At 39.6% G+C, this 26,936-nt stretch overlaps 1 protein-coding gene across 4 annotated transcripts; it reads left to right on the top strand.

Moving 5' to 3' along the window:
• The first annotated feature begins 241 nt into the window (after positions 1-241).
• Positions 242-26,931, top strand: esamb (endothelial cell adhesion molecule b). Of its 4 annotated transcripts, none has more exons than XM_044032131.1 (8): positions 242-422; positions 18,009-18,154; positions 19,116-19,317; positions 19,683-19,838; positions 23,660-23,704; positions 24,838-24,960; positions 25,045-25,180; positions 25,677-26,931. In XM_044032131.1, exons 1-8 carry the CDS (start codon positions 368-370, stop codon positions 26,131-26,133), a joined length of 1,320 nt encoding a protein of 439 aa, XP_043888066.1. In that variant the 5' UTR covers positions 242-367; the 3' UTR covers positions 26,134-26,931. The 4 variants fall into 4 exon arrangements, with proteins under 4 accessions (XP_043888066.1, XP_043888065.1, XP_043888067.1 ...); XM_044032130.1 differs by lacking the exon at positions 242-422 and adding an exon at positions 17,288-17,572; XM_044032133.1 differs by lacking the exon at positions 242-422 and adding an exon at positions 17,520-17,576.
• The last annotated feature ends 5 nt before the right edge of the window (positions 26,932-26,936 follow it).

The following is a 26,936-nucleotide window of genomic DNA, read 5'->3' as shown; positions in this document are numbered from 1 at the left end:
GTTTGAGCTGCTGCTGTGGAGGATGACGACGCCAGGGGGCGACAGTGAGCAGCTGAGGCAGGTGAATAAGAAAGGAGGAGGAGTCGAAGGCAGAGGAGGAGGAGACACAGAGACATGACAGACAAGGAGGACACGAGAGGTTTGTGATCTTCACTCTCTCACTGTCCTCAGTGTGTGTGTGTGTGGTGAAGGAGGGATGAGAGAGGAAGAGGAGAAGACAAAGCGACGATGCGTCTGTGTGTGTGTGTGAGAGAGAGAGAGAGAGAGAGAGAGCACTGAAGACACGGACTTAACGAGAGAGTGAAGCTTCTGTGGAGGACAACTTTACACTGTGTGTGTGTGTGTGTGTGTGTGTAGATGTTGGATCATGGAGATGAAGATCAGAGCTGGATCTGTGCTCATGTTACTGTGGATTCTACAAGGTAATTAATGCTGTATTTCATCAGGACTAAACTGACACTGACACTGACAGAGACACTGAGGGACAGACACTGAGGGACAGACAGACAGACACTGAGGGACAGACAGACACTGAGAGACAGACAGACAGAGACACTGAGGGACAGACAGACACTGAGAGACAGAGAGACACTGGGAGACCGACAGAGACACTGAGGGACAGACAGACACTGAGGAACAGAGAGACACTGGGAGACAGACAGACAGACAAATCATGCAAAAAATTGCAAATATGTTTCTGTTGAAAAACTTATTGATTTACTCATGAAGTTAAAACCTGCTACAGGTTCATGTTCATGTTCTGGTTCCTCTTCATGTCCTGGTTAATGTTCTGGTTCTGGTTCTGGTTCCTCTTCATGTTTAGGTTCCTTTTCCTGGTTTAGGTTCAGGTTCCTCTTCATGTTCATGTTCATGTTCATGTTCTGTTCTGGTTCTGGATCATGTTCATGTTCATGTTCATGTTCATGTTCATGTTCTGGTTCTGGTTGTGGTTTTATGTTCTGATTCATGTTCATGTTGTGAATGAGCTGAGTCTGTGAGCGAGTGAATGACAAACTGACAGATCTGTTGATTCAGTGGATTTCTTCATCATTTTTTCTTTTAATGTTTCTGACATGAATGAGCTGAGCAGCCTGCTCACAGATCATCCTGTCACAACATCATCCTGTCACAAAGGCTCAGTCAGCTCATGTTAATGGGGTGCAGCTCAGAACTGTTGCTAATAACTTTCAACACATTAATAATGATCCATAATTAACTATATTCACACGCTCACTTCCTGTGTTTACAATAATCCTGCCAGATTATTTCCTGTAATCTGTCAGTCACAGATACAGAGATGTTTTTACAGAGTTACTGCACTAGAGTGTTTTTACTGTGGATACAATTTAGTCAAGTCGGTTCACAGAGGGAAGCTACTACTACAACTAGTTCAACTACTACAACTACTATAACTAGTACAACTTGTACAACTAGTTCAACTACTACAACTAGTACAACTACTAGTAAAATGACTACAACTAGTTTAACTAGTACAAATAGTACAACTAGTACAATTACTACAACTAGTACAATCTCTACTCCTACTATAACTACAGCTACTACAACTAGTACCACCTTTTACTATTGATCTGTTTTTGTTTTATACTTGTCTGTTTTTTTATACTTCTATCCGAAGTATAAAAAGTATTCTATCAGTTATTGCTGCTGCTTATGTTTCAGTTATTGCTGTTGCTTATGTTTCAGTTATTGCTGTTGCTTATGTTTCCAGCAGATATTTCAGTTATTGCTGTTGCTTATGTTTCAGTTATTGTTGCTTCTTATGTTTCAGTTATTGTTGCTGCTTATGTTTCAGTTATTGCAGCTACTGATGTTTCAGTTATTGCTGCTTATGTTGTTATTGCTGCTGCTTATGTTTCAGTTATTGCTGTTGCTTATGTTTCAGTTATTGCTGTTGCTGATGTTTCAGTTATTGCTGCTGCTTATGTTTCAGTTATTGCTGTTGCTGATGTTTTGGTTATTGCTGTTGCTGATGTTTCAGTTATTGCTGCTGCTTATGTTTCAGTTATTGCTGTTGCTGTTTTTGGTTATTGCTGTTGCAGATGTTTCAGTTATTGCTGTTGCAGATGTTTCAGTTATTGCTGCTGCTGATGTTTCTGTTATTGCTGTTGCAGATGTTTCCGTTATTGCTGTTGCAGATGTTTCAGTTATTGCTGCTGCTTATCTTTAAGTTATTGCTGTTGCATATGTCTCAGTTTTTGCTGTTGCAGATGTTTCATTTATTGCTGTTGCAGATGTCTCCGCTATTGCTGCTGCTGATGTTTCCGTTAATGCTGCTGCTGCTGCTGTTGTTAAGCTTTGTTCATTTTATCGATGCTTCTGCTGCTGCTGATGTTTCCGTTATTGCTGTTGCAGATGTTTCAGTTATTGCTGCTGCTGATGTTTCAGTTATTGCTGCTGCTGCAGATGTTTATTGCTGCTGATGTTTCCGTTATTGCTGTTGCAGATGTTTCAGTTATTGCTGCTGCTGATGTTTCAGTTATTGCTGTTGCTGACGCTATTGCTGCTGCTGATGTTTCCGTAACCGTTATTGCTGCTGCTGATGTTTTTGCTGCTGTTGTTAAGCTTTGTTCAGTTTATCAATGCTTCTGCTGCTGCTGATGTCTCCGTTATTGCTGCTGATGATGTTTCAGTTATTGCTCTGGCAGATTGCTGCTGATGTTTCTGCTGCTGTTGTTAAGCTTTGTTCAGTGTATCGATGCTTCTGCTGTTGCAGATGTTTTAGTTATTGATGTTGTTGCCGTTATTGCTGCTGCTGATGTTTCTGCTGCTGTTGTTAAGCTTTGTTCAGTGTATCGATGCTTCTGCTGTTGCAGATGTTTTAGTTATTGATGTTGTTGCCGTTATTGCTGCTGCTGATGTTTCTGCTGCTGTTGTTAAGCTTTGTTCCGTTTATCGATGCTTCTGCTGTTGCAGATGTTTCAGTTATTGCTGTTTCTGCTGCTGCTGCTCAGTGGGTTGTGGTCAGTGATCGACCTCGCTCTCTCGCTCTCGTCAGCTGTTACTGTGTTCAGTGACGGCTGCTCGATCATGAGTGTCTTCGTCTCTGCTGATGTTTCTCATCAAGTGTCTGATTCACTGAAGCAGAAGTTAAGAAACAAACATCGTTCTCTGCTGCAGGAGAGTTAAAGATTTACATTTAAGCTGGTGTCAGTTTCTGAGTGATTGGTTGACTCTTAAACATATAAATGTTGTCACTTGTACACAAACACTCACTCTGCTCAGATCATCTACATCAACACCAATCTGTGTTTTAAATGATGAAATCCTGGTTTCTGTGAGTTTCAGCTTCTTAAATGTGAACATTTTCTGGTTTCTTTGCTCCATGAAACAAAGACATCATTCAAACTCAATCAAGAAAATGCAAATTAATGGAGAAAATGATCGACAGGTTTATCGATTATAAAAATAAACGTCAGTTGAAACATAAACACAAAGATTCACTGACGTCGTCTTCTTCTCTGCTCAGGAGATTCAGGAAATTCGGAACAAAGAGACTGTGGCAATGTCAGCTAACATAGGGTGAGAGGCGGGGTCACAACCTGATAGGCGGGGTTACAACATGGACACATCACCTGTCCATCACAAGGACACAGAGAGACACAGAGTGACCTCACAATAAAACATATGTAATATAAAATGACTCAACAACACATAAGAAGAAGAAGAAAAAACACATTTTATAAAGTCTGAAGATGTGACAGGACGTCCATATAAGGAGTGGTGATTTATTAGCTGATCTGAGGGGCGTGGTCTAAGAGTTAAAATAAAACACAGAGACGGAGAATCATTAAAACAGTCTCAAATCTGCCCACAGAAGTCAAACAGCCTGGAAATCTTTCAACGCCTACAACAGAGATTAAATGAGTCAGAAAATGAAGCAACATCTGAACAACGTTCACACACACACACACACACACACACACACAGAAGTGTGGGTGTTCTCTCCTAATTGACCACAGATCCAGTGATAGTTCAGCAGCTTCTCTGGACTCCTGTTGAGGGACAGACACACACACACAGACACACACACAGACACAGACACTGATTGGAGGCAGAAGCAGACGCAGGATCTCGGTGTAAGAACCCGCTCAGAATAATTGGAGCAGTAAAGAGAACAGAGAAGCTGATGTTGGTGTTTCTCTGTGACACAGATCCAGCTGTAGATCTCAGCGCTTTGGCGACGCCTCGTCGAGTTCATGTGACTGAGGCTGTGATTAAAAACAACACACACACACCTGGACAGTCTGTGTCTCTGAGGACATGATGACGTTCCTGGAATCTGCTTTGTCCATGTTCACCAGTACTAATCTAACTAAAGTAACTCAGTTAATTGTCAGATGTGGGTTAACCTGTAGTTATGATGCCTTCACATGCTTTCAGAATTATGGTAAATGTGAGTTCCTGACGAACGCCCCTTCACGTTGTGATTTGATGGCGTGGGAGATGATTTTGACATTTAGAGTAAGACAAGATTCCTCATGAGTGGTAAATAAATCCTTTATTATAATTAGAAAATACTCAAAATACTACACTGCTCAATAAAATAGTACATTAGTCTACTCACTGTTCACGTTTGACTGTATCCTCGTCCTGCAGCTCAATTAATAACCAAAACAATAGTTTTACCAAAGAAGCACAAACATCTTTCTGATGAAGGAAAGTGTTTTATTGCTCTGTCATTATTGACTCGTAGTTTATGTGACCTCAGGGTCAGAGGTCATAAATTGCTGACCTGTGTCATCTCATTAGGTCTCTGTTCACTGTTACTAACCCTGTAACTAACACTATAACACTGTTGCTAACACTAGTACTAGTATTTGTAACAGTAACACTGTAACTAACACTGCTGAGGCAGCAACAGTAGCACCAGTAGCAGCAGCAGCAGCAGCAGCAGCAGCAGCAGTAGCAGCGTCCGAGAGAGACAGAATCAGACGTGGGGGGGGGGGGCAGTCAGGCCAGGGTTAAAATTTCAGGCCCGTTGAGAACTCCAGTGTAAAGGTTTGAGGACAGAGGGTAAAAGAACAGAGGGTCTAAGGACAGAGGGTCTAAAGACAGAGGGTCTAAGAACAGAGGGTAAAAGAACAAAGGATCTAAAGACAGGGTCTAAGGACGGAGGGTCTAAACACAGGGTCTAAGGAAAGAGAGTAAAAGAACAGAGGATCTAAAGACAGAGGATCTAAGGACAGAGGGTAAAAGGACAGAGAGTCTAAAGACAGGGTCTAAGAACAGAGGGTAAAAGGGCAGAGGGTCTAAAGACAGCATCTAAGGACAGAGAGTCTAAAGACAGGGTAAAAGGACAGAGGGTAAAAGGGCAGAGGGTCTAAAGACGTGTCTAAGGACAGAGAGTCTAAAGACAGAGGTAAGCAGGAGCAGAGGATCTAAAGACAGGGTCTGGGAGCAGGGATGTATAGACAGGGTCTAAGGACAGATGATCTAAAGACAGAGGGTCTAAGAACAGAGGGTAAAGAACAAAGAATCTAAAGACAGGGTCTAAGGACGGAGGGTCTAAACACAGGGTCTAAGGAAAGAGAGTAAAAGAACAGAGGATCTAAAGACAGAGGATCTAAGGACAGAGGGTAAAAGGACAGAGAGTCTAAAGACAGGGTCTAAGAACAGAGGGTAAAAGGGCAGAGGGTCTAAAGACAGCATCTAAGGACAGAGAGTCTAAAGACAGGGTAAAAGGACAGAGGGTAAAAGGGCAGAGGGTCTAAAGACGTGTCTAAGGACAGAGAGTCTAAAGACAGAGGGTAAATGAACAGAGGATCTAAAGACAGGGTCTAAGGACAGAGGGTCTAAGAACAGAGGATGTATAGACAGGGTCTAAGGACAGATGATCTAAAGACAGAGGGTCTAAGAACAGAGGGTAAAAGAACAAAGAATCTAAAGACAGGGTCTAAGGACGGAGGGTCTAAACACAGGGTCTAAGGAAAGAGAGTAAAATAACAGAGGATCTAAAGACAGAGGATCTAAGGACAGAGGGTAAAAGGACAGAGAGTCTAAAGACAGGGTCTAAGAACAGAGGGTAAAAGGGCAGAGGGTCTAAAGACAGCATCTAAGGACAGAGAGTCTAAAGACAGGGTAAAAGGACAGAGGGTAAAAGGGCAGAGGGTCTAAAGACGTGTCTAAGGACAGAGAGTCTAAAGACAGAGGGTAAATGAACAGAGGATCTAAAGACAGGGTCTAAGGACAGAGGATTTATAGACAGGGTCTAAGGACAGAGGATCTAAAGACAGAGGATCTAAGGACAGAGGGTATAAGAACAGAGGGTAAAAGAACAGAGGGTCTAAAGACAGGGTCTAAGGACAGAGGGTAAAAGGACAGATGGTCAAAAGACAGCATCTAAGGACAGAGAGTCTGAAGACAGAGGGTCTAAAGACAGAGGGTTAAAGGACAGTTGGTCTATGGACAGCGGGTCTAAAGACAGAGTCCTTGTTGTACAGACTTGTGTATGGACAGTATTTCGAGGCAGATAGTGTTTGTGATGTTGGGCTATGGAAATAAAATTGACTCTTTGCTGCTGTTTCTTTGCTCTTGCTGCTGCTGCTGCTGCTGCTGCTGCTGTTGCTGCTGCTGCTGCTGTTGCTGCTTCAGTCTGACAGGTGTGTTGTCACCTCCTCCAACTCTGCAGCCACATGTTCTCAGACTAATGAGGGTGACAGGCCCAGATTTTCCCTCCTGACAGATGAGAAGATCAAGACACTGAGTCTCTGTGTGAGAATCATCAGACGCTGCAGTTAAATGAGGTGTGTGTGTGTGTGTGTTTACAGCAGCGTAGGCGAGCGTCGTGGTGACGATTTAGACCAGGTGCAAACACTAATGAGCTGCATTCAGTCTTTAAACGAGACCTTTGGTCCAGAAGAAACCACAACACACACACACATACACACTAACCACATTTCGTTTGCCACAAAGCTTTTTCTTAACGCTGAGGTTTGAGCAAATGAACAAATCTTATTACTGCTGCTGTTCAGCACTGAAAAACCTGCAGAAATTATTTTTTTCTGAAAAAAAACCGAATTTTTCTTAAACAAAACAGTGATAATGAGGTTTCTGTAAAAAGAAAATACAGTTTTATCAGCATTTTTCAAACAAACTTTTTTTTATGTTTAAATTGATTTTCTGTTTCTGACGTTCAGGGAGAAAATTAGTTTCTCTGTCAGACCATTTTTCTGGACTGTGGTGTCAGGGTTTCTGGACTGTGGTGTCAGGGTTTCTGGACTGTGGTGTCAGATATTTCTGGACTGTAGTGTCAGGGTTTCTGGACTGTGGTGTCAGGGTTTCTGGACTGGTGTCAAGTCCTGAACTGTGGTGTCAGGGTTTCTGGACTGTGGTGTCAGGGTTTCTGGACTGAGTGTCAGGGGTTCTGGACTGTGTCAGGGGTTTCTGGACTGTGGTGTGGGGATTTTCTGGACTGTAGTGTCAGGGGTTTCTGGACTGGTGTCAGGGTTTCTGGGCTGTGGTGTCAGAGTTTTCTGGACTGTAGTGTCAGGGTTTCTGGACTGTGGTGTCAGGGTTTCTGGACTGTGGTGTCAGGTTTCTGGACTGTGGTGTCAGATTTTTCTGGACTTCCTTAGTGTCAGGTTTCTGGACTGTGGTGTCCAGGGTTTCTGGGTGTCAGGGTTTTCTGGACTGTGGTGTCAGAGTTTTCTGGACCTTAGTGTCAAGTTTCTGGACTGTGTGGTGTCAGGCTTTTCTGGACTGTGGTGTCAGAGTTTTCTGGACTGTGGTGTCAGGAGTTTCTGGACTGTGGTGTCAGGGTTTCTGGACTGTGGTGTCAGAATTTTCTGGACTGTAGTGTGAGGAGTTTCTGGACATGGTGTCAGGGTTTCTGGACTTTGGTGTCGGGTTTCTGGACTGTGGTGTCAGGTTTTCTGGACTGTGGTGTCAGGGTTTCTGGACTGTGGTGTCAGGGTTTTCTGGACTGTGGTGTCAGGGTGTGATGGGTTTCATGCAGCTGGTGTTGGTGATGTGTTTTAAAATGGTGGACAATGTCTGTGTTTGTTGAAGTGTTTGCATTCAAAGCGTCTGTGTCGTCGTCGTCTGTGTCGTCGTTGTGGTCTGTGTCATTGTGGTTGTTCTGAGGCAGAGACAGAGAGGACAGATTAGTTTCCTGTGAGGACAGACTCCTTCTGCTGCTGGACTCTGGCAGCAGATGGTGAGGACGGTTGTTGAGTCCAGATTAATACGGTCATCTGATGTGAGGTGGAACCTGTCCTCAGGAGTCGGGGGCAAATCCGGCAGCTTCTGCTGCTCCTGTGCGTCCTGTCGTCTTATTAACGGTGTTTTTGTCTCTGACGTCGATCTGCTCCATGATTCAGGTGTTTTAATAATCACTGATTTGATTTATTTATATACAAAGTGTTTCACAATTGGAGGAAAGTTCATGCATCATTTAATTTATTATTTTTTAAGTATTGACAATATTGTTAGTGGGAGGAGCTAACGTGCTACAACCACAACACTGTGTCGCACAGGGGGCGTGGTTAGATGCTCGACTCCACCTCGTAAATAAAAAAAAACATGAGAATCTAAAATAAAATAATAATAAAAAACATGAGGATCTAAAATAAAATAAAAAAAAACATGAGGATCTAAAATAAAATAATAATAAAAAACATGAGGATCTAAAATAAAATAAAAAAACACAGGGATCTAAAATAAAATAATAAAAAAACATGAGGATCTAAAATAAAATTAAAAAAAACAGGGATCTAAAATAAAATTAAAAAAACATGAGGATCTAAAAATAAATTAAAAAACATGAGGATCTAAAAATAAAATAGTAAAAAAACATTAGGATCTAAAATAAAAATAAAAAAACATGAGGATCTAAAATAAAATAAAAAAACATGAGGATCTAAAATAAAATAATAATAAAAAACATGAGGATCTAAAATAAAATAAAAAAAAACACAGGGATCTAAAATAAAATAATAAAAAAACATGAGGATCTAAAATAAAATAAAAAAAAAACACATGGATCTAAATAAAATAATAAAAAAACATGAGGATCAAAATAAAATTAAAAAAAACATGAGGATCTAAAATAAAATTAAAAAAAACATGAGGATCTAAAATAAAATAAAAAAAACATGAGGATCTAAAATAAAATAGTAAAAAAAACATTAGGATCTAATATCAAAGTCACATATTTCCCTGTTTCCTCTCTCTGTTGTTTTCATGTTGCTGTTACTGGTGCTGTTACTGCTGCTGCTGCTGGTGATGCTGTTACTGCTGCTGCTGCTGCTGCTGCTGCTGCTGTTACTGCTGCTGCTGCTGCTGGTGATGCTGCTGCTGTTACTGCTGCTGTTGCTGCTGCTACTGCTGCTGTTGCTGCTGCTGCTGGTTGCAGCCATTAGGACAAATACCTCGGGGTGTTGACGCTCAGAATAGAAATAACCTGGCAAATGGCATTTTATAATCTGTGATCTGTCACAGCCTGGGAATAATTGGCTCTTTGGGATGGAAGTGTGAGGATTGAAGCCGGGCTGAGTAATGACCTGAGTGTCTGTTCATATGTTCATGTGCTCACGTTCACATGTTCATGTGCTCACGTTCACATGTTCATGTGTTCACGTTCATGTGTTCATATCTACAGACTGAGAAACAGTTTTTTATATATTATTAAGATGAAAGTGTGTAATTTACCGGTTTATCTCTGCTCTGAAAACCTGCAGGGACGAGATAAACCAGAACCTTCACACTTCACATGTTCTGCCTTTAACCTGGAACATGATGATGATGATGATGAAGAGTCATAAAGCTTCACTGCTGTCACGTCTCTGACTGGAAACAGATCAGCTGTGAAGACTGCTCCATACGGAACACGCAGAAGCTACCTAATAATAACATGAACAACATCATGTGTTACAGAACCAACAGTTTAATGAACCTGATGGTGTTAAATTCAGATTTTTATATGTTTATAATGATATCAATATTCTAATTATAGCTATTTATAATAACGAGTCTGTGGTCAAACTTTAATGATTATAATGAGAGACGAGTCACGTGACATGATGAGAGTCATGTGAGGTTAGGAGGAACCTGCAGTGTTTTATTATTGTGAATGGTTCTAATCGGATTAAAGTGAAGTCAGAGACAGAGGTTCTGCCCTCAGGTTCTGTTTGTTCCTTCAGCTCAGTGTTTTCTGTGAAACAGCTTCAAAAACAAAGATTAGGACCACATTTGTTTTTCACTCCAGCACAGAAACTACAGAACATTCCGTAACATACAGAACATGCAGAACTTATAGGAACATAAAGTACATACAGAACTTACAGGAACATAAAGAACATTCAGGAACATGCAGAACATACAGGAATATACAGGAATATACAGGAACATACTGAACATACTGAACATACAAGAACATACAGGAACATACTGAACATACAGGAACATACAGAACATTCAGGAACATACAGGAACATACAGGAACATACAGAACATACTGAACATACAAGAACATACAGGAACATACAGAATAGAACATTAGGAACATACAGAACATTCAGGAACATTCCTGGGAACATACAGGAACATACTGAACATACAAGAACATACAGGAACATACTGAACATTCAGGAACATACAGAACATTCAGGAACATACTGAACATTCAGGAACATACAGAACATACTGAACATACAAGAACATACAGGAACATACTGAACATTCAGGAACACTCATTCAGGAACATACTGAATATTCAGAACATGCATTCAGAACATACTGAACATTCAGGAACATACATGAACAGGATATACAGAAACATCAGCACAGGAACATACAGAACAGAGGACATCAGGGCATGCATACAGAACATGAGAACATACAGGAACATACTGAACATTCAGGAACATACTGAACATACAGGAACATACTGAACATTCAGGAACATACAGAACATACAAGAACATGCAGGAACATACTGAGCGTTCAGGAACATACAAAACATACTGAACATTCAGGAACATACAGAAATACTGAACATAAAAAGAACATACTGAACATACAGGAACATACTGAACATTCAGGAACATACAGGAACATACAGAACATACTGAATATACAGGAACATACAGAACATTCAGGAACATAGAGGAACATACAGAACATACTGAATATACAGGAACATACAGAACATTCAGGAACATAGAGGAACATACAGAACATTCAGGAACATAGAGGAACATACAGAACATATAGAAACATGCACAACGTAGAGAAAATGTGTTGCACTGTTTTCACTCAGACAATAATAATAATCTCATATGTTACTGTGGCTAAAGTGGGAGGAGTCAGTGCAAGTCAGGTATGTCTCAGGTCAGTGGACAGAGGTTGTCATGGTTTCCTGGTCTTGTGAAGCTGAAGCTAAAGCAGCTTTAGTGGATAATGAGATTAAAGCGTCTTAAGAGACGATGATTGTTTATCAGTGAAGCTGCTGCTCACGAGTGTGTGTGTGTGTGAGAGGCTGCAGAGGTCAGAGGACAAACAGGAGTGGTTCACTCACTCACTCACTCACCGCACTAATGTGTGTGTGTGTGTGTGTGTGTGTGTGTGTGTGTGTGTTTAACGAGCAGAGCACTTACTGTCACTTTAACACAAAGGCAGAAAAATAAAAACATCGATAATGACGACAAACGAGCTTCAAAACGTCTAAGACGATCGATGCTCAGCTCAGCTGTGCTTCACCCTTTCACTGCACCCTGTTTTCACACGTTCACAAGAGAATCAGAGCCTTTATAATCATATAACAACCAAAACTAGAGTCTACAGCTGAAACCAGAGAAAACATCTACAACACTAACACTCAGAACCCGACAGAATTACATGAATATTCATCCTAAATGTGTTCATTATTGATTCATTCAGATTATAAATTGTTCGGGTAAATACTGTTTCCTCTATTAACGTTATCATAATTATTATTATCATTGTTCACTTTTTAAAAAAAACAAGTCTGGCCAAATGAATCTCTTTAGTGTACCATCTGTGGTCCACAGGCCTCACTTTGAGCAGCACTGGTTTAGTGAAACCACAACAACAAGTTTGACTGAAACTGTGTTTCACATAAACGCGGAAACTGTTGCTTAATTAAAATGATAAAATCGTGTTGCTTGCTAATGCTGCCCCCTAGAGGACAGCAGGAGAAAAGTATAACATACAAATACATAAACATATGAACTCATTATTTTCATGATGAATTCATGTGTTGATTATTGTGTTTGATTAAAACCTGGAAATAATGATGTTCTCAAACGTGATGATTTAGTTTGTTAAAGATTTCTTTGTTTTTATGGAACAAAGAAATCAGAAAATATTCACATTTAAGAAGCTGAAAAATCACACAAACTAATTACTGCACTCATTGATTAACTTAGTAATCAGTGAATAATGAATGAATGAATGCAGCTGTGGTGGAGACTGTGCAGCTTCAGTAAAACATCCCATAATCTGTGAGACGACGTTCAGCAGAGAAGAGAATCAACGTGGATTAAATCAGAGTCATAGGCTTCACACGTTCACCATGATTCAGTGAGGCTATTAAAGACCTCCAGGGTCCACTTATGAATGAGTGAGTGAGTGAGTGAATGCATCATAAACTAGTCTTTTTTTTAAGAAGCTCCTCTGAGACTCGACACACTCATGGTCAATTCATTTAATGTTACAACAAAGATGAAGTATAATTATGAGAATAATCATCATGTCATTTATCTTATCTTTACTATTTAAAATGAGTTGTGTGTGTCTATAATAATAAATATCTTCACTGTTCTCTAAGTTCTAACCATAAACACCAGCAAGAAAACATGTAAAACACAACTAAAATGAAATGAAAGACATAAAAGATGAGTGAAAGTAACCATCACACAATCAAATCAAAACAATCACTAAATGAATGAACATTGAATCAGAAAACTTTATTAATCCTGGGCTGAGCTACATTTGCTCCTTCAGAATAAAATAAAATAAGAATAACAACAACAGATGTCACTGGACGTCCGTCCTTCAGCCGGAGTCTGGACATACGTCTGGACGTCTCCTTTACTTAGACGTCACTGAGTCAGAGTGTTTCTCTGCAGGGATCAATAAAGTTTTACATTTGTGAAGTAAATGCACGACAGGAGCCACGCGACCTGCACTCATCAATCATCAGCTGCCGTGTGTGAGAGGACGAGAAGACGAGAAGACGAGGACGAGTGTCTTCACTCAGAGCAGAGACACAAATCTCAACTACTGCAACCATTCACCCATTCATAAATGAATCTGCTTCTAATTCTATCATCCATTCATCAGTTTTTAGTGTTACACGTGAATATATTAAGCAAAGAAATCATAGCGTCATCAGCGTATACTGTGACTGTGTGGAGCAGTTAGAGAAACCGGATATTTTCTGTTTTCTTTGCTCCATAAACAAAGAAATCGTCATCTTTTCACACGTTTGACAAACTCTGATCAATATTTTCTGACTGATCATGAAAATAATCTTTAGTTTCACTCACACTCGTGTGTTGTGATGTTGTCCAAAGTGGGGCCTGTGGACCACAGCAGGCGCGGCAAGACAACGACACACCGTGTGCAAACGCCACATAATGTTTCTGTAGCAGCGTTCCAGCGCCGCCTACAGGCCTGTCACATGTACGACATAGTCATTTATTTAAAGACTTAAAAATCTCTCGTCCAAAATCTGTCATCCAAACAAAGAAGAACTGTCCCCCCCGTGTCCTCATTACATGTTAAAATAGTGAGCTATAATTAGGCTTTTATTTTGAAATATTGATTTAGCCGATGTAAGGTGACATGAATTATTAATCTGCTAATTCCTCAGCCTAAGGTAAAGATTGAGTGTGAGGTGAGCTCCACTGCTCGTTTCAGTTTCATCTCTTCCTTCATTCATTCATTCATTCACCCATTCATTCTGTTTCAATCCCCTGCTATGTAAATATGTAAAGGTGAGTTTAAAATGACAAACATTTAATAATACATATACATATATATGTACATATTGTTTTTTTTAAAGAAAGATACAAGGAATATAATCAGATTAAAATAATGACATTTAAAATAAATACATAAAAAGATGTGAAGAACAAAAACAGAAGCAGGAATTAAGATGTTTTATTCTTATTTTAATCCCAATACTTTTGCTGTATTTGGTTTAAAAGTTGATTAAATGTTAGTTTTGATTCCAAATGAAAAATCACTAAAAGTTAAAGGTTTTTGTTAATGTTTGCACACATGAATTTTCTGAATATTATGTTAAATATGAAGTTAATTCAGCCGCTCACAGGAAATGACTGTGAATGAATGTTCAAAGGTGACAGAGAGAGAGCGAGCATCAGAGCGACAGAGAGAGACAGACAGAGAGAGAGAGCGACAGAGAGAGAGAGAGAGATAGAGAAATGAGCTCCTCCTAAAACAGTGATTTATGATTTTGTCTAAAGTCAGAGTCATAAATCATAAATCATAAATCATGGTGGCTCATGAACACATGAATCTTTTCTACACTAAATGTCAAAGTTAAGTTTCATGAAAATCACTTTAGAAGTCATTTAAAAAATAAAAGTCATCTGTGTAACTGTGAAAATGTTTCACTTTTAATAAAAGAACAAATCGTTCATTGATTAAACTTTAAAATCATAAACATTATTTCATACATATACATATATATATGTACAGTATATGTATATATATATATGTATATATATATATATATATGTATGTATGTAGTGTTGCTGGCTGTCCTCTCTGCATCCCTGAACGTAAACAGTGTAACTGGAGCTCTGTCACTCAGCTGTGGATCAGTGGTAAAGCGGGTCAAGGGATTGATCCCAGACTTTGTAAAGACATGGAACCGTGATCTGACGACTGTGAAGTAACTGAAGTAAAATCCGTTTTGAATCATTCAAAACACTTTCTGTCGTTTTTCTGCTTCTTAAATGTGAATCTTTCCTTTAAAAACAATGATTTTGAATCATTTTGTGTTTGTGGACAAAAACAAAGACGTTTGAGAAACACACATATAATATTACTAATGTTCTAACAATGACTTTAGTTAACATGTGAGTTTAAATTAGGATTAGGATTAGTTTACTGAGTGTAAACTGTGTGGATGTGAGAGATGATGTGGATTATAATCCTCATTATGACACAGAGAGAGAGAGAGCTCCATTTAAGTCTCTAATCAGATCACTCAACGTCTTCATTACAGTCTGACTGTGTCCCACAGGAAGTGAAGTGGTGAAGTGGTGAGGTGGTGAGGCCGTGGACTCACTCTGTCACTCAAACTGCTCGACCCTCGACAACATGAGGCCGAGAAAACAGCGCCTGATCTTTGATGAAGATATTTATAAAGATTTAGTGTCACAGTGAGGAAGAGGAGGAAGGGGAGGGAGGGAGGGAGGAGGAGAGGAAGAGGAGAGAGGAAGAGGAGCGGAGGACACTGCAGACCCATTTTAACTCTGCCTTTCATTCTCTGCCACAGTGAGAGGGTGAGAGGGTGAGGAACTGTGGGACCTGTGATTGACAGCTGGAGTAAACTAGTTGAAGTTAAACGGATTACACGTTAATATAAGAGGCATAAATGTGACAGTGTGTGTGTGTGTGTGTGTGTGTGTGTATGTGGCGCCCCCTGCAGCTGAGACTGTGTTACTGTGACTCATGTTCAGAGTTACAGTAAAAAAAATAAAGTCATTGTTGACTCTGAAGAGAAGAATCCATGAACAGCTGAAGAGTGAGTCCAGGACCAGAACCATCCTGGACCACAATAATCTAGGACCAGAAACATCCTCGACCACAATCATCCTGGACCAGAAACATCCTGGACCACAATCATCCTGACCACAGTCACCCAGGACCACAATCATCCTGACCAGAATCATCTAGGACCAGAAACATCCTCAACCACAATCATCCTGGACCAGAAACATCCTGACCACAGTCATCCAGACCACAATCATCCAGGACCACAATCATCCAGGACCACAATCATCCTGGACCAGAAATATCCTGACCACAGTCATCCTGGACCACAATCATCGTGGACCACAGTCACCCAGGACCACAATCATCCAGGACCACAATCATCCTGGACCAGAAATATCCTGGACCACAGTCATCCTGGACCACAATCATCCTGGACCACAGTCACCCAGGACCACAATCATCTAGGACCAGAATCATCTTGTGGTGTGAACAGAATCATCCTGAGGCAGAGATTAATTACCACGTTAAACACAGATTCTTCTCGCTCATGTCAGGGGTGTAAGATGAATTTAAAGCCTCTGCAGTCTCACACACACATGATCTATGATCACATGATCTATGATCACATGATGTCACAGAGACGAGCACGGATTAGTGAAGATTCTCCTTCATTTAAGGATTCATTCTGAGGATTAATCTGCTCAAAGACTCAAGAAGCGACTGAGACCTTTATCCTCCTCATATTTTTATCCAGAGCCGTGAACCTAGTGGCTGCTTGGGGCCCCCTGATCACCAGGGGCCCCTCACTAGTGTGTGTGGAGAAAAACAAACATTTGAACATAAAAACCAAAGTCATTGTTTTTTTATTTACGTTCAGTCCACTGTTTGTGTCGAGGAGAAAACCACGTCATGTCAAATGCAGTTCAGGGCCCCATAAAGTCTTGGAGCGGCCCTGTTGTTTCTTCTTAAATGGGAATAGTTTCCGGTTTCTTTGAGTTCGAATGAATTCTTTGTTTTTATGGATCAATCATTTCATGTTTGTGATGATGATGTTCTCAGATTATAAATCTGTTTCTTTTGTTTATGTCAGAATGTTGATTTTCTTTCATGTGTTCATCAAAGTCTTTCATTTCCTGTCAACAAAAAAAACAAAACTGACAAAATCAACTGTAAACTTCTACATTGTCATTATTATTGTCATAATAATAAGTCTGGTTGCTATGGTAACGTGATAAACGATCATATCCATGTCCAGCAGAGTGAGGTGAGAGGATTGAGAGTGGGATTGTTCAGGGATTAGACGACAGATTAACACAGATGAAGAGACAAACGTCTGTCTCTAGTGTCTCACGCTCACAGACGTCTGTCGGTCTCTGCTGTCTCACCCTCACAGACGTCTGTCGGTCTCTGCTGTCTCACCCTCACAGACGTCTGTCGGTCTCTGCTGTCTCACCCTCACAGACGCCTGTCTCTTCTGTCTCACCCTCACAGACGTCTGTGATCACATGACCTCAGGTGTGTGTGTGTGTGTGAATGATCTCACTGTGATAATCTTTATTTTTAAAGTTAATCTTCGGTTCAAAACTTGATTCATCTGTTCATCTGTGCTCCTCCTCCTCCTCACAGCTCCTCCTCCTCCTCACAGCTCCTCATAAGTGAAGGTTCATGTGTTCATCTGTCAGAACACATCATCTCTAGCTCTCAGGATTCATCGCGTTATCATATTATTTGTATTATTTTTGTTATTTGTTGGATTAACCCTTTAACATGGACATGCACACAGGAAGCAGCTGTTGGGATCAGCTGATCCAGATTCACTTGTCCGGTTCAGAGTCTCCCTGTGAGTGAGTGAACAACATATTCATCCTCTCATCAGCTCTTCTTTTGTGTGTGTGTGTGTGTGTGCGCGCGCAGGTGGGCAGCACATAGGTTTCTGGTTCAGGGCTGTGGTTCTGTGGTTCTGTGGTTCCCCTGAGCAAGGCACCAGATCCCTCTGTTCATGGTTAACTGGACTGGTCGTCCATTTATATCATGGTATTTTGTGAGTGAGTGAGTGAGTGAGAGGGTGTGTGTGAACGTAACCACAAAGCTTCTTGTTTTGAAGTGAATTTCTCTCGTTGTTTCCAGAACATTTGCAGTAAATGTTTGTTTGATCCACGTCAGACTTTTGAAACATTTGTTTCATTCACGTCCGTTTTCACATTCACACACATGTGTGACCAGCACTACAGGGATTATTTCACTGTGTGTGTGTGTGTGTGTGTGTTGTTTTCCAGGTGACACACACAGAGTGGAGGTTCCCAGGGAGCAGATGGAGGTGGTGAGAGGAGAGAAGGTGGTGTTTCACGCTTGGTACAGTCCGACCTCGGACTTCTCCAGAAACTCTGTCGTGTGGCAGTTCATGGGAAACACGACGAAGCAGGTGAGACGCTTAAAAAACACACATGACCTCTGACCTCTGACCTCTGCTGGAGCAGAGAAACAAACGCAAAAGAGATAAAGGTAAAGTTCGTAGAGTCTTCAACTCGTGTGAGGATTTAAACTGTTAGTGAAGTCATTTTATATAATAATCAAATAAACATTCATCAACGTGATAAATAAAAATGTTATTTCGTTCAGCTTCACAGATTAAACACAACATCAATTACATTGAACTTTTGTCCTTTTAAAAAACGACTTAAATATGAGCTTCTGTCTCTGAGTGAAGGAATATTATATAATATATAATAAATACATTAATAATCATATATAACATTAAATAATTAGACATTTTTTTATGTTATATTTGAGTTAAAGTCAATTTATTTTTAGATGTTGAAACATTTCCGGCGACGTTTGTAAAGTGAGCAATTTTTAATCTGCAGAGATTAGGATTATTGTCAACACCACATTGGAAGAAAGATGGAAGGGTGAGGTTATTAATGAGAGGATGAGACCAATGACATCATCCCCACTTTACACTGCTCCTCCTATATGAGGCATCATATGTGTGTGTGTGTGTGTGTGTGTGATTAATATAATCTAAACAGTTTGGGTGTGTGACGCCTCCATAATCTGTACATGTCAGGATTATCTTTATTAAAATGCTGCATATAAAATTATCATTTTATTTGAACAAAATTACACACAAAATTAAAACATTTCTTTGTTGACATAATTGCTGATAATCTGAAGTTGTATTTATTGATGTGTTTCATTGGTACAAAATAAGAAAAATAACTCATTTAATAAATCAAATCAAATCAATGTAAAGCATACATTTGGAGTGGTTGTAGAAATATAAAACAAAGTAAAGTACAGGAAGTATTTGTACTTTGTTACAACTCTGATCTGCACGTGATAATAAACCTGTTTAAAGTGTTGTTTTCTCCGTGTTTTTCCAGGTGATAAACTTCAGCTCAGGTGAGGTGGGCCTGGGTCAGGACCAGTTTGCCTCCAGAGTGGGTTTCAGCGCCTCCATGCCCTCCACAAACCTCTCCATCTACATCAACAACACGCACGAGTCCGACTCTGGACGCTACGTGTGCAGCGTCCTCATCCCGAGGAACCCCGGCCTGACCGGGGAGATTCATCTCAGCGTCAAAGGTAGTCAGCCAGGTCACAGGTCACATTTAATCCCAACAATCTGGATTTACAGAGATATTAGTCTGGATTTTTTTTTTTGGATTGGACCGTCTGTTAAATAAAACAATCTTGTGTTTGATGAATAAAACTCATCAGCTGTTCAGAGAGGACATTATGTCATCTTACAGCAGCAGCAGATGGGATAAAGAAGGGGCGGGGCAGAGGTGTGGGGTGGGCTTAAAAGGTTTATGTTTTTCGCGACACGGTCGCCGCCCTCCTAAGAAATCTCCATGTCGCCGCCACCGGATTAAAACTAACGTACAAGCTCACTGAAGGGTCATCGATCTGTCTGTCTGCCTGTCTGTCTGTCTGTCTGTCCCCTCCAGTCCCCCCCTCCCCCCCAGTGTGCAGCATGAGTGGAGACGCGGTGGTGAAGGGGAACGTGACTCTGACCTGTAAATCCTCTCATGGAAAACCTGTCCCTCAGTACAAATGGACCAAAGCTGCTCCAGTGTCCGAGGTTTTCTTCTCTCCGATGCAGAGTGAGTATTTCCTGTTTCTCTGTCACTTTAAACTTGATCATATTTTCTTTATTTATGAAAATATAAAATATGATTTATGATAATATCAGTGTTTGAGTCAATAACGACACTGATATAAAGTCTATATAAGGTACTTTAGTCTCCTCTGTAGTGAAAGGAGTTCATGTTTTTTATGTTGCTACGATAAACGTGCTCAGACCAGTTTGTTCATTTACGAGCTAATTACCAAGATGGACACCAAATTCAAAATGGCTGACTTCCTGTTGAGTTGAGGCCGCGGTCGTGATGGACTTTTTTGTTCGTCTTGGGCGACGACGTCTTCCCACCAAGTTTCGTGAAATTTGGTGCAACTTAATTTTGGCCTGCTCCATCCACATTTCACCTTAGGGCGGCGCTATAGAGCCCTGGTGCAACGCATGTGTCCAAGCATTATGACAATATAGAATGATGAATGATGAAGAAAAGTGATTATAATGAGTTGTTTGAGTGTATCAGAAACTTCTGATCATCTACACAAACGTCTGTAAAGTTTACAGTGAAACGTAATTAAAGATACAATAATAAGAGAAAAGTGAAGCAGACGTTTTCTGAGAGAAAATGACCTGTTGATGTCAGAGGTCAGAGGAAAATGACCAGAATCTACAGGAAATCAAAGTAAATAAGAGTCATTTTAACCATGATATGAAGGAAACAAACAACACATCAAACTTTAGCAGATGATCAACAGAAGATTCTGTCACTCCTGACTATTTAAATTTGTCTTGTTTGTTTCATTTATGTGTTGTGTTTATTTTTTATATTTATTTTAATTTGACGTGTGTCTAAGATTGTGCTGCTGCTATAACACAATAATTAACACGTTTTGGGATCAATAAAGGAAATGGTTCAAATTAAAATGAAAGATAATTTCAGTTGGTAAAACTTCAATGAATTCACGATGAAGAAAACACATCGTCAAGTTTGAACTGAATTCATTACTTAAGGTTTTACCAACTGAACTAAAAGTTTCAACAACCAATTTCTACTTTAGCTACCTAACTACTGTAACTAGTTAACTAGCTTTTATTTATCTATCTATGCTAGCTAACTAGCATTTAATTACCTACTTTTGTTAGCTAACAAGCATCTATCTAACTATTCTAGATAGATAGATGCTAGTTAGCTAGCTACAGTAGTTGGAATGATGCTAGTTAGCTAGCAAAAGTAGAAACTTTAGTTCAGTTGGTAAAACCTTAAATAATGTGTTATAGCAGCATCACAATCTTAGACGCATGTCAAACTAAAATAAATATAAAAAAATCGAACCTTTAAGAGGTGAAAAATAACACAAATAAACATAGGACATAAATTAAACAAGATAAACTAAACAGAAGATTATTCAGGAGTGACAGAATCCTCTGTTGATCATCTGCTAAAGTTTGATGTGTTGTTTGTTTCCTATCATGTTTAAATTGACTGCTTATTTACTGACTTACTGTTTGATTTCCTGTACATTCTGGTCATTTTCCTCCGACCACTGACATCAACAGGTCGTTTGCTCTCAGAAAACGTCTGCTTCACTTTTCTCTTATTATTGTATCTTTAATTACATTTCACTGTAACTAGCTATCTAACCAGCTAACTAGCGTCTATCATTATTTTCTACTTGTGCTTGTTTTTAAAACTTCTATCGCACTAAAAAAAAAAGCTAGCATATACATTAAAATCTACACTGTTTAAGTGATACACAAAGATTATAAACCATAATAGATAAACATTATTTTTCGTTATTTTCATTCAAAACTCTTTATTTGCTGTGTTAGTAAAGTGTGTCTCCACAGACACTGAACCTTTCATTTATAAAACTACACAGAGAACTGTGTTCTGTCCATGCACACACACACACACACACACACACACACACACACGCACACGCACACACACACACACACAGGTGTGGTGTGTTGAGTGTAATTACCTCAGGTGTTTTTAAAGAGTGAATCTGCTGCTTCTTCTTCTTCAGTCTCTGACACTGAAACAACTGTTTTACTCTCTGTTTTCTCTGTTTGTTCTGTAAGAATTTTGTGTCCAAGGGGGAAAAATGTTGATCATTGTTCTGTAAAACAAACTAAAGATGTTCAATTTATCATCAGAGGAGAAGAAAAGAGAACAAAGACAAAGAAAGTCTGCATCACAAAACGTCCTTTTTATTCTTTTAAAAGAGAAAAACAACAGCTGTTCTCTGGGGTTAAACAGTTTAGTGATGAACAGTTGAAACTGTGTATGAAACAAATGTGATTTTAAAAGTAACAAACGTTGGTGCATTTTTAACAGAAACAAATGAATGTAAGTGTTTCTAAATAAACGTGTGCCACACTCACACATCAATGACAGACGATCAGCGTCTGATCGTTTAACACAAACGTCTCCCTCTGTGATCGTGTGTTGACCCACACTGACCCCTGCAGGACGTCACATGTGTGTTCATACATTCATCCACACACACACACACACACGCTCTGGCCCTTTCTCAATACTCAAGTAGGCAAGGATGTACTTGCGTACTTGAGAAGTACTTTCCAAATACAGAGTATACAAGTATGACTCTTCAGTTGGAACAGCAGCTACTTCCTTGTTCTACTGTTTGAATGACGGGCGGCGCCTGGTGCTTAAGCCTCATTACCGCCACCTACAGTGTTGATGAATGAACATATGAAATACTTTTAATAAATGCAGATATATTGTTATTATTTTTGAGGCTGATGACGTTTTCACGAGTACAGGAGTACGCACAAGTATGGATATTGAGAAACGGCCTTTGAGTTCATGTGTTCATCTCCCTGTGTGACCCTGTCATCATCTCTGACTTCACTCATTCATCAAACTCGTCGTCAGTCGCTGCGAAAGCTCACTTTAACGAAGTCAAATAAACGTGGAACATTGTTTTGATATTACTGTAAACATTTAATGTTACTGTAAAACTTTAATATTACTGTAAAAGTTTAATATTACTGTAAACATTTAATGTTACTGTAAAACTTTAATGTTACTGAAAAGTTTAATATTACTGTAAACTTTTAATATTACTGTAAACCTTTAATATTACTGTAAACTTTTAATATTACTGTAAACCAATATTACTGTTTAATGTTACTGTAAAATATTACTGTAAAATTTAATATTACTGTAAACATTTAATGTTACTGTAAAACTTTAATATTACTGTAAACCTTTAATATTACTGTAAACATTTAATGTTACTGTAAAACTTTAATATTACTGTAAACATTTAATGTTACTGTAAAACTTTAATATTACTGTAAACGTTTAATACTTGTAAACATTTAATTACTGTAAAACTTTAATATTAATATTACTGTAAACTTTTAATATTACTGTAAAACTTTAATTTACTGTAAACCTTTAATATTACTGTAAAAGTTTAATATTACTGTAAAATTTTAATATTACTGTAAACTTTTAATATTACTGTAAACGTTTAATGTTACTGTAAACGTTTAATATTACTGTAAACCTTAATATTACTGTAAACCTTAATATTACTGTAAACCTTTAATTTTACTGTAAACCTTTAATATTACTGTAAACCTGTAATATTACTGTAAACTTTTAATATTACTGTAAACCTTAATATTACTGTAAACGTTTATTTCTGTAAACGTTTAATATTACTGTAAACTTTTAATATTACTGTAAACCTTTAATATTACTGTAAACCTTTAATATTGCTGTAAACCATCATCATCATCATCATCATCATCATCATCACTTTTCTCTTCCATCTTTTCTTTTTTTCTTCTGCCCTAAAACAAAAACCCCAGGATGGAGATCCTGCCCTCAGCCCCTGCTCGTGCTCGGGTTCTTGGGTAAGGGATTTTCACTCATTCACTCATTCACTCCTCCCACCTTCTCCTGCAAACTGTGACCTTCAGAGGAGGAAGAGGAGGTCACAGCTGCAGACTGTAGGCAGGATTATTTCACGTTGAACTTAAACTCTCAATGAAAAAGACATTTCTTAAATGTGTCGCACTTTACCAGGGCGGCCATTTTGTGTCACCGTTTTCTACAACAGTGCAAACGGATTTGATAAAAGGTTGAATTTGCCTTTTAAAAATCTTTATTCCACGTGTGTTACATTATCCTGCGACATTCATTCTTTCATGCATTCATCCTGCCATCATGTGCACAACAACAACATCACTGTTTCTTTTCTTTTATGACTGAAATGACGAGTTTAGGGTTTAGATGAGTGGTTGTGGGTCAGGACTCACACATGTCACATGTCACATGTTACATGTGACATGTGACATGTTACATGTTACAGACATGGCTGTAAATATGTCAAATATATGTGAATGAGTGACTTTATTCTCCAGTAAACACTAGTTCATTTATTCATCACTCTGTAAAAACATGACATTAATGCAGGTTTCAGGTTGAAATTGCAATTTTTCTTTGTTGGAGTGAAGAAAAATAGACGATTGTTGTTATTTGCTAGAATGTGTAGATTTAGAAGATGAATGTTGTGTGTGTGTGTCACGTGTTGAACACATGTTGCTGTTCACTGACTGTAAACATGCCTCGTGTTACACTTCAGTCACTGCAGCTGGATCTGGATCTGATTCTGGATCTGGTCTGTGCTCAGGACTGAACTCACTCTGGGCTCAGAATCAGCTGATGTTCTGTTAAGCTGTTAATCTGGGTTTAGTTCTGTTGCAGCTGACAGATTAAAACCGTCAGAGAGGAACACGTTCATAATTCATCATAAATCATCTGCAGCTGAGGCATGAATTTTATGTAACGCTGTAGTTTGTCGTCAGTCTGAAGTTTCCTTGTCTTTCTTGAATGTCAAATGTCTGAATGATTTCTTTGTTTTTATGAAATCCTGAAAATATTCACATTTAAAAGCTGTTTTTTTTTTAAATGATTGAAATGGAAGCACAGCTGTGGTGTGTGTTTGTGTGATTTAAACATGTTGTTGTTGTTGTTGTTGTTTCAGATGAGAGGCAGGGAACACTCAGACTCACTAACTTAACCAAAAACATGTCAGGAAAATACGTTTGCACGTCCGCGAACACGGCAGGTTCTGACAGCTGTTCCATCAACCTGGACGTTCACACCTGTACGTATACTCTGTGTGTGTGTGTGTGTGTGTGTGTGTGAGAGTTTACAAACAACAGCCGTTTAAAAAGCACCTTGTTTCCAGCGTCTAACGCGGCGCTGATGGCAGCAGTAGCGACTCTGGGCTCGCTGGTCGGGCTCATGGCCATGGTTCTGTTCCTCGTCTTCATCCTGAGACGAAGACGAGAGCCTGAGGAAGACGACATCGCTAATGAGATCAAGTGAGAGCGATCACTTTATTAGGAACACAGCGTGACACACTTAGATTTTCTCCACAGATGAAGAAGCTTTTATTTTAATTCATGAGACGAGTATTTAATACTTTATTCTTCTCTTTCACTCATTTAATCTCTTTTTAAGCTGCTTTAGTATCTTTCTCTTGATTTGTTTCAGTGTTTCATGACGTATTTTTCTCTTGTAATGTTTTGTCGGCATCCACACGGTGTTAAATGTGCTCACATCCCATAATACACAGTATAGGGCTAATTTTATACCATTAATAATTACTGTTACATTTGTAATTGTTTGTGTGAGTGAAACATTGGGAGCTAATGCTAACAGCGGCTAACCCGAGATACGTTTCCGAACTGTCGCCTGAATGCGATAAAGTCATGCAGATGCATCATGGGGGATAAATAAAGTCCGACGCAGTTGCCAGAATCTGGACATGTGATCTCTGACCTCAGATTAATCACTCATTTCCTGTTTCCTGTGCAGGGAAGACGCTCTGGCGCCAAAGCGCGCGTCGTGGGCGAAGAGTAACACGGGCTCTGACTCCATGTCCAAGAACGGGACGCTGTCCTCCGTCACCACCAGTCCTCGACCACAGGATCCACATCGGCCCAGTTTCCACTTCCAGTACTCGCCCGTCCCGACCTCGGACGGCTCGGTCGTCCACGCCTACCAGCTGCGACCCGGAGAAGCTAACGCGCTACAGGGACTTCCTGGTTACAACGCGGGAGCCACGCCCACGCGCAAACACAAGCGTCCTCCGTGTTCTAACGGAGCTCTCAGGAGTCCGCTGGTGTCGCTCTCCAACAGGACTGAGCGCGCTCAGCCGCAGGTACCGCCCCCTCTCGCCACCTCACCGCAGACAAGCTCCGCCTCTCTGACAGGTGTGGGAGCGGTCGCTGTCGCGGCGCCTGCTCAGAGTCAAGCCGGGTCTCTGGTGTGACGGCGAAGACGAGACAGAGGGACAGACGGAGAGGACGGAGGGACATGAAATGAAAAAAACTGTCTCAATGAAGACGAGAAGTAAATGGTGGTTTGTGTTCACTTAAAGGTCCAGTCTGTAATAATGAAGTAAAATGAGCAGATCGCCCCCTGTGGCAGGAAATGTCACTGTTTCACGTCTCTGGACGTTTGTTTATATCAGATGTCACATGACTCTTGTCACATGACTCTTGTCCTTAAGTGCAAAATGTAAAAAAAGACCTTAACTAAGGCAACATCAACCAAACACTTATTTATTTATTCATTACAATTCATTATTCATAAACAATAAACCCTCACAAATGTTACGCACCGGACCTTTAACATTCACAGATTTATTTATGACAGAAACAAAGAGAAATGATTCAAATGTTCATTTATTATCTAGTTAAAGAGAGTTAAAGTTTGTGTTAAACTGTGTTAAAGGATGTTAATATAAATGTTGACGAACGCTTCAGTGAACGTAGAGTTTGTAAAGTTTGAATTAAAGTTTATTCATATATTTCTATTTATTTAAAAATGACTCAGTTGCAGCAGACTGAGGCGCAGTGCTGCCCTCTACAGGTCAAAGTCCTCAATCACACTTTAACCATCAGACGCTCCGACAAACTCAGTCAGTCGTCATCATACGTCAAATATGACGTGTTTAACCCTTAAACTGCCATGTGTTGTCCTGACGAGTGAGTGTGACAACATTCTAGTAACGACAAGTGATGTAACGTGATGTACAAACAAGAATGAGTCATAAAAGTTTTTTAAACAAAC

This window comes from Solea senegalensis, linkage group LG8 (genome assembly GCF_019176455.1).
Source record: "Solea senegalensis isolate Sse05_10M linkage group LG8, IFAPA_SoseM_1, whole genome shotgun sequence".
Lineage (NCBI taxonomy): Eukaryota > Metazoa > Chordata > Actinopteri > Pleuronectiformes > Soleidae > Solea > Solea senegalensis.
This window is presented reverse-complemented; position numbering and strand designations above follow the sequence as displayed.